The 10,084-nt window shown below is 38.0% G+C and overlaps 1 protein-coding gene across 3 annotated transcripts in view; it reads left to right on the plus strand.

Annotated features, from left to right (window-relative positions):
- The window catches only part of Dixdc1 (DIX domain containing 1), a 70,265-nt gene extending 60,181 nt beyond the window's left edge, over positions 1-10,084 (plus strand). For all 3 annotated transcript variants that reach the window (XM_026392582.2, XM_026392581.2, XM_026392583.2), the window contains 3 exons: positions 6,075-6,180; positions 7,128-7,236; positions 8,762-10,084. In XM_026392582.2, coding sequence (XP_026248367.2) covers positions 6,075-6,180; positions 7,128-7,236; positions 8,762-8,842 — 296 coding nt within the window. In that variant the 3' untranslated portion in view covers positions 8,843-10,084. The remainder of the gene's footprint in view (positions 1-6,074; positions 6,181-7,127; positions 7,237-8,761) is intronic.

Here is a 10,084-nt window from a genome sequence, read left to right on the forward strand (position 1 = left end):
AACTAAAAAATAAATATTAAAAATTCTCTCTCTCTCTCTCTCTCTCTCTCTCTCTCTCTCTCTCTCTCTCTCTTAAAAAAAAAAAAAAAAAGATCTTTAATGAATTTCAAATAACATTGAAGACTAAGCAGAAAACCTTGGGGGCCACAGATACAAGAGGAGTGTGTCCCAACTTTTAGAGACTTTTCCTGTGGAGCTTTACTGGATTCTTTTTTTTTTTTTAATATTTATTTTTTAGTTCTCGGCGGACACAACATCTTTGTTGGTATGTGGTGCTGAGGATCGAACCCGGGCCGCACGCATGCCAGGCGAGCGCTCTACCGCTTGAGCCACATCCCCAGCCCCTGGATTCTTTTTTTTTTAATATTTATTTTTTAATTGTAGGTGGACACAATATCTTTATTTCATTTTTATGCGGTGCTGAGGATCGAACCCAGTGCCTCATGTGTGCTAGGTGAATACTCTACCACTGAGCCATAACCCCACCCGCTTTACTGGGTTCTTATGAAAAGGATTGGTTGTAGGGATAGAGTCTAAAGTAAACCTGCTTCAGGGGCTGGGGATGTGGCTCAGTGGTAGAGCACTTGTTTGTATGAGGCCTTGGGTTCGATTTCCAGTACCACAAAACAAAAAAAAAAAAAAAAGGAAAAAAAAAATATATAAAAAACAAACTTCCCCCAGTGGTGCAAGCCCAGAGGAGGGGAGCATCTGCCACTGTAGAAGAAGCACAAAAGTCCCATCTGGACCACTCTTCTTTGTGGATCAAAATCCCTCAACCACTAGGAGAGGGCAGCAAAATTCTTTTGTGTCCTCCCTTCCTGTTCCAGGCAAAAGTGAGGATCCCTTATTGCTAGGGAGAAGGGAAATGGGGGGGGGGAGAACCCTCTGACAGAGGAGAGGGAAACTATTTTGGGCTCAGATTATTAGAGGTTGCCTACCACTGGGATAGGAACTGGATCACGGAAAAATCCTACTTTCAAGACTGGGACGGGATCAGCGCCACAGAGTCCCTTCTCACCTCCCTTAACCAGGAGAGCAAGCTCTGTGTAAAAAGCAACAGCACTCTGCCTCTAAGTGAGGGGCATAAGCATAGAGAAATTGAGTCAGAGGCAAAGGCATACTTGAAAGTCAGTCACTAAGAGTGGGTCAGGAACATTGAAGGAGATTCCTCTAGGAAACAGGTATCTCCTTAACATGACTCAAGAGGAACTTGAAGATGATGGTGCACTAAGGTAACCTTAACAACCAAAGCCTCAATCCCAGTTCATCTCCTGACTAAATTTTTTTATTAAAAATTCTAATAAAAAAGAAAATAAGCCACTGTCAAGAGCCAAAGCAATCAATACCACCAAACTCAGATATAACAAGAATGTTGGAACTATCAGACAAGGAATTTAAAATAACTATGATTAATATGTTAAATGCTATAATGGAAATGCTAATATTCATATATAGATGAGGAATTTTAGCATTCATCTGGGAATTTTAAGAAGGAATCACATAGAAATGTTAAAAATAAAAATAAAGACAAAGACTGCCTTCAGCAGGTTCTTAAGTAGACTCAACACAGCCAACTGAAGACTCAGCACACTTGCAGATAGGCGAATGGAAGTTACCCAGTCTTCAACACAAAGACAAAAAGAGCAGGGAAAGGGAAAGAAACAAAACTAGCACATCATACCTGTGGAAGACAATATCAAATAGACTAAAACATGTATAATTGAATCCCTGAAGGAGAAGAGTGAGAACAGGACAGAGAAATATTTGAAAAACTAATGGCTAAATTAAAAAAAAAGAGTAAAAGATATCAAACTACAGATTCAAGAAGCTCAGAACCTCAAGAAGGATGAATAATGACAAGGGCTGGGGTTGTGGCTCAGTGGTAGAGTGCTTGCCTAGCACCCTTGAGGCACTGAGTTCAATCCTCAGCACGACATAAAAAAATACATTGTATCCACTTAAAACTAAAAAATAAATATTAAAAAAATAATAACAAACATTCAAGTTACTGAAAATCAAACATAAAAGAGAGAATCTTGAATGTTGAACACAAAGAAAAGACCACCGACTCCAACTGAAATCAAATTAAAGCAAACGTGATTTCGACCTGCCGGGCAGGGATGAGCTATACTATTGTCATTTGAAAATTGGGGCTATGGCTGTAGCTCAGTGGTAGAGCGCGTACTTGGTATATTTAAGACTCTGAGATCAATCCTAAACACCAAAACAAACTAAATAAAACAAACAAAAACAGACTGTGACTAATTAAAAATGTACATTGTAAGTCTATGACTAACCATTAATTTTTAAAAATTAAATAGTTTATAGTAGCGATAAAAAGAAATTATATATTCAATCCAGTATCAAAAATAAGAGAATGTGAAATATCTCATTGTTAAAAATATTGCTTTTATATTGAACTGATATATTTATTAAAATTGAAAATCTAAAACACACTGGTATTTGAAGATAATATGGGAAAAAAGGTAAAATTCTCAGTCTGAGGCAAGAGGATCACAAGTTCAAGGCCCTAAACAATTTAGCAAGACCCTGTTTCAAAATAAAAAGTAAAAAAGGCTTAGTGGTTAAGTTCAATCTCTAGTACAAAATAACCAACCAAACAAACAAACAACAACAAAAAACCCCCCCAGAAAACAGAAAAACAAAACAAAAAAAGGAGGCAAGGAGAAAAGGAAGATAAAAGAAAAATGGAACAAAAAAACATGAAACAAATATATTACAAGTAAGAAAAAGGTAATTTTTTAAAAATCAGTTTTTATCATATAGCTCTTTATTTTTATGTGGTGCTGAAGATCGAAATGATTGCAATACATCATACACAAATTGATAGAAAGGAGAAGTAAATAAATCCACAGTTACAATTGGAGACTTTAATATTCCTTTTGCAATGATCAATAGAATTAGTAGACAGGGCTAGGCGCAGTGGTGCACGCCTGTAATCCCAGTGGCTCCTCGGGAGGCTGAGGCAGGAGGATCATGGGTTCCAAGCCAGCCTCAGTGAAAACAAGGTGCTAAGCAACTCTGTAAGACCCTGTCTCTAAATAAAATACAAATAGGGCTGGGGATGTGGCTCAGTGGCCAAGTGCTCCTAAGTTCAATCCCTGGTTTCCCCCACACCCTGCCCCCCCAAAAAAGGCCTTTTCTCCAATATGATTGCATGAAGGGTTAGAGCTTCAACATAGGAATTTGGGGTTGAGGACATGGCAACTTTAGCTTGCATATGTATTTTATTATATGGTACCTGTTTCTTCCTCCACTAGATTTTGAGATCCTTAAGTATGGGGAATTTTGCTAATTTACTTGTTCATCTCTAATACTTCATACACAATAAACACTCAATAAACATTTTAAATGAATAATTAGATGGAGTCGTTCACTTCTGTGCTCATATCATAGATAATGATATCACTATGCATCTGTCTTCCCAAACTATAAATCTTTTTTAAAATTTTAGTTGTAAGTGGACACAATACCTTTATTTTATCTATTTTATTTTTATATGGTGCTGAGGATCGAACCCAGTGCCTCACACATGCTAGGCAAGTGCCATACCACTGAGCTACAACCTGAGCCCCACACTATAAATCTTAAGGCTTTTTTTTTTTTAACTTTTTCCTTTAATATTCTATGTTCAATGTATAGTTACTGTCAAGACTTTTACCTTCTAAAGGTTTTTCAAATCCATTCCTTCTCTGGCTCCAGGGGTACATCTTACCCTTCCTCATTTTACAATTTGTTTCAGTTGTTTCTTAAAGGGGCTTCTGTCTTCCAGTGTTTACCCATCCAACTCATACTTTGTTGCTAGATTAATCTTTCCAAAGTGTAGTCTAATGTATCACTTCCTTTTAATATCTTCTCATAGCTTTAAGATTTACATCATTTTGTTGTTGTTGTTGTTGTTGTTGTTTTCTGGTACTAGGTATTGAAACCAGAGGCACTTTACCACTGAACTACATCCCCAGCTCTTTTTATTTTGAGACAGTCTCACTAAGTTGCTTAGGGCCTAGCATGGTTGCTGAAGCTGACCTCAAATTTGTGATCCTCCTGCCTCAGCCTTCGGAGTCACTGGGATTGTAGGTGTGTGCCATTGCATTCAGCAGGACCTACATCTTTTTTTTTTTTAAAGTATTTATTTTTTAGTTATAGGAGGACACAATATTTTATTTTTATGTGGTGCTGAGAATCAAACCCAATGCCTCACGTATGCTAGGTGAGCGTTCTATCTCTGAGCCCCAGCCCCAGCCCAGGACCTACATCTTAAATCTTAGCCCGTCAGAGTCCTTGTGACTGGCTCTGTCTATGCACTATTTCTTGATGCATTTCTTAAATACATGTTCCCATTTCATATCTTTTGCATGGGCATTACCCTCTTTCTGGAGTGCCTTTGCAACATGTCAATCTTATGATTTTTTTTTTTTTTTAAAGAAATCTTTTATTTTTTTATTTTTTTTAATTTTTTTTTAAAGAGAGAGGGAGAGAGGGAGAAAGAGAGAGAGAATTTTTAATATTTATTTTTTAGTTTTTGGCAGACACAACATCTTTGTTTGTATGTGGTGCTGAGGATCGAACCTGGGCCGCACGCATGCCAGGCGAGCGCGCTACTGCTTGAGCCACATCCCCAGCCCGATTTTTTTTTTTCTTTTGGTGCTGGGGATTTAACCTGGGACCTCATGAATGCTAGGCAAGTGCACTACCATTGAGCTATACCCCCAGTTTTTTATTTTTATTTTGAGACAAGATCTTATCAAGTTGTGCAGGCTGACTTCAAACTTGCAATACTCTTGCTCCAATCCCTCAAACATCTGAAATTTCAGGCATGTGCCATGATGCATGTTGTAGTTGATTTTTATATTCTCAAAATCTAATGTGTAGAAGGTACTCAATTAATGTTTAGTGAATGAATGAATCAGTTATATGATTTTATACCAGAAGTAAATATATATTCACAACTGCCATGTTCCAGGTGCTGGAAAATCATAGCCCGTATGTTATGATAATGGGTAGTTTTTGAAGAAAAACTCCCTCATACTCTTATTTTAAACCCCTTCCCAGAATTGTTGCTGTTGTTTTGATGGGTGTCAGCATCTTAAGGAAGTTAAGAAGTTATGTGTACATGAAATTGCAATATAGATTTTAATAAAAGTTTAATTATTGGCTTTTTGGTCCTTATGACAAAAGTTTCTGATTGGTCTTTTCTCCTAGTCTCAATTATAAGTGCAATTATAAGTACTCATTAATTAATCGGACTTTTTAAAAAATATTTATTTATTTTTTAGGTGTAGATGGTCACAACACAATGCCTTTATTTTTATGTGGTGCTGAGAATCGAACCCGGGTCCCGCCCGTGCTAGGGGAGTGCTCTACCGCTGAGCCACAATCCCAGCCCTAATTGTACTTTTTCTGAAGTACCTTTTTAAAGTATAGAGACAAGTTTGGAACCTGAGTTAAAGTCCACAGGACCAACACCTACAGATTATAGTTAAGAGTTAAAGTAGATCTTATACTTTTAAAACAAGAATCACAGACCCCTTGGAATCTGAGTTTCTAAGCTGACTTTGCCTCTGTGGTTCTTGTTCCTGCTGTGTGTGTGTGTATGTGTGTGTGTGTGTGTGTGTGTGTGTGTGTGTGTGTGTGTGTATGTTACAAATCACATGAGTATTCTCTACTACTAACTGACTATAGCAGAATTTGCAGGTCCTGCTGTGTATGTCTACACTGACTCAGCTGAACTCTTGCTGGGCTTCTCTGTCTGCTTTTGATCTTCAGCAACAGTGCCTGTCAGATCAGTTGCAGTTCCCCTGCTATAAACACCTGGAATGGTTGAGAAATGATGGTCCTTGTGATAATGTTCATACCTGAAGCACCTCTTTTCCTCATGGTTCTAGTGGTGATTTCCTTTGGATCTTGTTCTATGGACATGGCATTTTGCAAGACTGTGAGAGCTTTGCTGTGACCTCTTGCAGTCTCATTCTCCTGAGACATTTTGCGTAACTAAGTGAGGGGTGTTATGGAACAAGTTGAATGTCCTAACCACAGAGTCTCTTTGATTGCAGAATTGCCTCACTCACAGAGTTCTCCAGCTGTGAGCAGCACATGTACAAAAGTGCTCTATTTCACTGACCGGTCACTTACACCCTTCATGGTCAATATACCAAAGAGGTGAGATGCTGGGATCATCTTTTTCTTTTTCTTTTTGTAAAATAAATAAAAGGAAGGGCAGAACCATTGGTTTCTGCCCAAATGAACAGTTGAAAGGTGTTTAAAAAGCCGCACGTCTATGAAGAAGAGCCCAGGAGATTCAAGTTCCAACTTTGTCACTAACCAGTGGCATTATAAAGGACAAATCATGATCTACTCCTAGATACAGGAGTAATAACAGTACTTCCAATCCTGGGAATAATGCAAGTATGTTCCAGGTTTGGAAACATGTTTTTTAAGTGTTCAAAATTGGTCTGCTGATAGACAGGGACTGTGTCTGGCTTTTACTCACTGATCTTTGTTACTATTTAATGAGTGCAACTAATCCACATTGAGAATTTATGTTGAAAGCTTTCCAAAAACTCAGTTAATATACTTCCTCCTATGATAATATAGATTTTAAAAATCTGGAGCCAAGTACTGAGAAGTTATGGAATTTTTCCTTCCCAGAGAATCTACTTATCTGGTCTGGGTTGAAAGATAGCTTTCTAAAGCTAGACAGGTAAAGATAATGATACCTGATTTAATTCTACCAGCCTAGGGAACTGGAATATTGTAGCAAAGAAGGAAATCAAGAGAGCTTAAGCATATTTATAGTTATTTCACAAATTTGATTTCAGAGACCTTATGTCTTACTTCCAAAGAAAAACAGAAAAGTGATCTGGCTACTGCTGAAGCAGTAAATCTACTTTAAATTCTCAGCTCACTGGATTTTTAATGCTATTTTCATGTCCTAGTGGTGACTGGTTTCCTAACCTCTGCTATTTTAGAGTTATCTTGGTTTCCAGGGGCAGTGACCTAATAGGGTCATGCTGTTTCTGCCTGTTGACTTTGGCATGGGCCTGGTTTAAAGCTAACACCTTATCTTTCCAACCCATTATTTTGTTGATACTCCCCTTTTGTTGCAGGTTGGGAGAAGTGACTTTGAAGGATTTTAAAGCAGCTATTGATCGGGAAGGGAATCATCGGTATCACTTCAAAGCATTGGATCCTGAGTTTGGCACTGTCAAAGAGGAGGTACAGAATCCATGGGGAATCTGGGTAGTATTACTTGTCATACTAGAACTCCACAACCTCCTGTTTAAGGACTAGTACTCATGAGTACCTAAATTCCCTAATCTGGTCAGAGGAACTTTCTGGCACCTTTGGTCTAATAAAGTCATAGAATAGGCAAGATGATAGAACTTGATCATCTTGACTGAGACTTTGGATAGTATTTTTATTTTGAAAAGGAAAAGGTTTTATTTTGTTAAGGAAAATAAAAACCTCAAGACAATAAAATAAAGACCTTTTCTAGCTGTAGCTGCATCTTAGAATTTTTTCCTACATCGAACAAAATAAATAAACAGGCACGAAGACTCAGAACTATATATTATGTGGTGGTGGTTTCTCCTAGTGAGAACAAAGATAGCCATCTATGCTGATTTCCAACTCCTTGAGTATTTTTTTTTTTATCCTGTGCCTCTCTTTATAATCCATTTGCCAAACATAGCCATTTTGGGGGAAGAGAATTCTGGGTTCTGCTGTATTATTTATTGCAAATACCTTTACTGTGGTTACAGAATGAAAAAGTTGGAAAACCTAATATTTTGCAAAGTTTCCTCACTGAAATAAATGTTTTAATACCCTGTTTTATTAATTTTGTTAGTGGCTTAGGAAATGAATTGAATAAATGAATGAAAAGAACTGTGTCTCAGAGTTGGTCTTCTTTCCAACCCTTTATTCACAATGTCCAATACCAAAATTTTTCCCTTTCTCATTTTAAAAATGTGTCTACTGCTGCTTTGTCCTAAGAAGCCCAAGGTAGTCTGTGATTCACAATTCATTAATTCTTATATATCTCTGAACAAAGCAGCATTAGGGATTTTTTAAAAACCATTTCATAAATGTGGAACTAAGGCAAAACAAACAAACAAACAAACAAATAAAATACCAGTTGCAACATCAGGGACAAAACCAAAGAGAAATAAACACTCAAGCTTCCTTTTACTTTTTTTTTTTTTCTTTTGCAGTACTAGGGATTGATCCCCTAGGTGCTCTACCACTGAGGTACATCCCCAGCCTGTTTTTATTTATTTTATTGGTACTAGGGATTGAATCCTGAGGCACTTTACCACTGAGCTACATTTCCAGTCTTTTTTTTTTTTTAAGAGAGAGTGAGAGAGGAGAGAGAGAGAGAGAATTTTTTAATATTTATTTTTTAGTTTTTGGCGGACATAACATCTTTGTTTGTATGTGGTGCTGAGGATCGAACCCGGGCCGCACGCATGCCAGGCGAGCGCGCTACCGCTTGAGCCACATCCCCAGCCCCAGTCTTTTTTATTTTTTAGACAGAGTCTCACAAAGTTGCTGAGGCTGGCCTCAAATTTTCAGCCCTCCTGCCTCAGCCTCCCAAGTCATTGAGATTAATGTTCTACAATTCCCAGTGTTGCTTCTATACTCTATCCCTAATGTTTGCATTCTTTTATCAGCAGCAGTTGTTTAGTGAAACTACCTACCATACTCTGTATTTTTTTTCACTGTGGCTTTTTTGTTTACCTAGGTTTTTCATGATGATGATGCCATCCCTGGATGGGAAGGGAAAATTGTAGCCTGGGTGGAAGAAGACCATGGAGAGAATTAATGCTGAGTATTGGAACCTGGTCACTCCTGGCTGCTTCACTCAGGAAAGGGGACTTAAACCAGAGTACATTAAGAAGTTTCTAATTTGTGCAGCCAAAACAGAAGCTTCTCCAAGTATGATGGTTATCTGCTAGACCTGTTTCTGTGCCTGGCATGTCTGGTACTTAAAATCCCTGTCCATATGTGGACCATGGGTTCATCTGGAGTTCCTTGTCCATGGGAAGTGTTTTGTTCACTCTGAGGATAACAAACCGAAGGCCTTAACCAATGGGGATGGATGATCCCGCTCCTGTAGGGGCATGGCTGCTATTATCTGGAACCTAGGAATTGGATGCATTACTCCTGTGTGTTACAGTATTAATTTAATTGGCCTCAATGGTTACAGCAATCAGAGTCCCAGCATTGTACTCACAGACAAGGCAAAGGTACCAACTTTTCTGCTTCTTTGCAGATACCACAAACCAAGAATAACTCGTGAGGTGGTACCAAAGATGAAAGCCCACTCTTCAATAATTGTTTGAACTGAACATGGATGGTGCTGAATTTTTGATTGGATGGAAAAAGGGCTGCCCCATATTGTGCTATTCTATTCTAAAACCATAATTAAGACCTTGGGCTGCCTCTTCTGGTCTTATCTGGTTCTGCATCTTGTCGTTCAGCCCACATAGGGCATATTTCATGTACTGCTAGTTTTCTCTGGGGACTCTTAAACTTTAGAGCCATTTATTTTTCTTCCAACAGATGAACTTTGTTTTTGAAAAGAATAAGGAGTGAAAGGCTCCTTAAAAATCCAGGCGGGTATGGAAAGGTGCTGCTACCCATATCTTCTTGACTTTGTCTCATGACTTTCTTTAACTCATAACATCATCTTTGCAGTTAAGAGGAGACAGACCATTAATTTCAGTGTTTCTTTGTGATTTATGTGTATTGAACATGAATTACTGGTCTGCCCCTCATTTCAAGGCTGGAGTTATTTTCTACTATACATTTAGTCTAGGCTGATCCTCTAGGGCATAATAGAAACCATGGGGCATGGAGCATGAGTTGTAAATGGGAAAGTTGATTCAGGGTGAAGAAACCTAGAATCATTTCGCATGTGCAACACTGTCAAGTGTAGAAGCTACAAGTGTTCAATTTTCAGAGTTTATTTAACAACGTGAATTTTCTCATTCATCCACCAGTACCATCAACCACTCAGCCATTATTCATATATATATATATATATATACATATGTATATATAT

Source organism: Urocitellus parryii, chromosome 4, assembly GCF_045843805.1.
Source record: "Urocitellus parryii isolate mUroPar1 chromosome 4, mUroPar1.hap1, whole genome shotgun sequence".
Taxonomy (NCBI): Eukaryota; Metazoa; Chordata; class Mammalia; order Rodentia; family Sciuridae; genus Urocitellus; species Urocitellus parryii.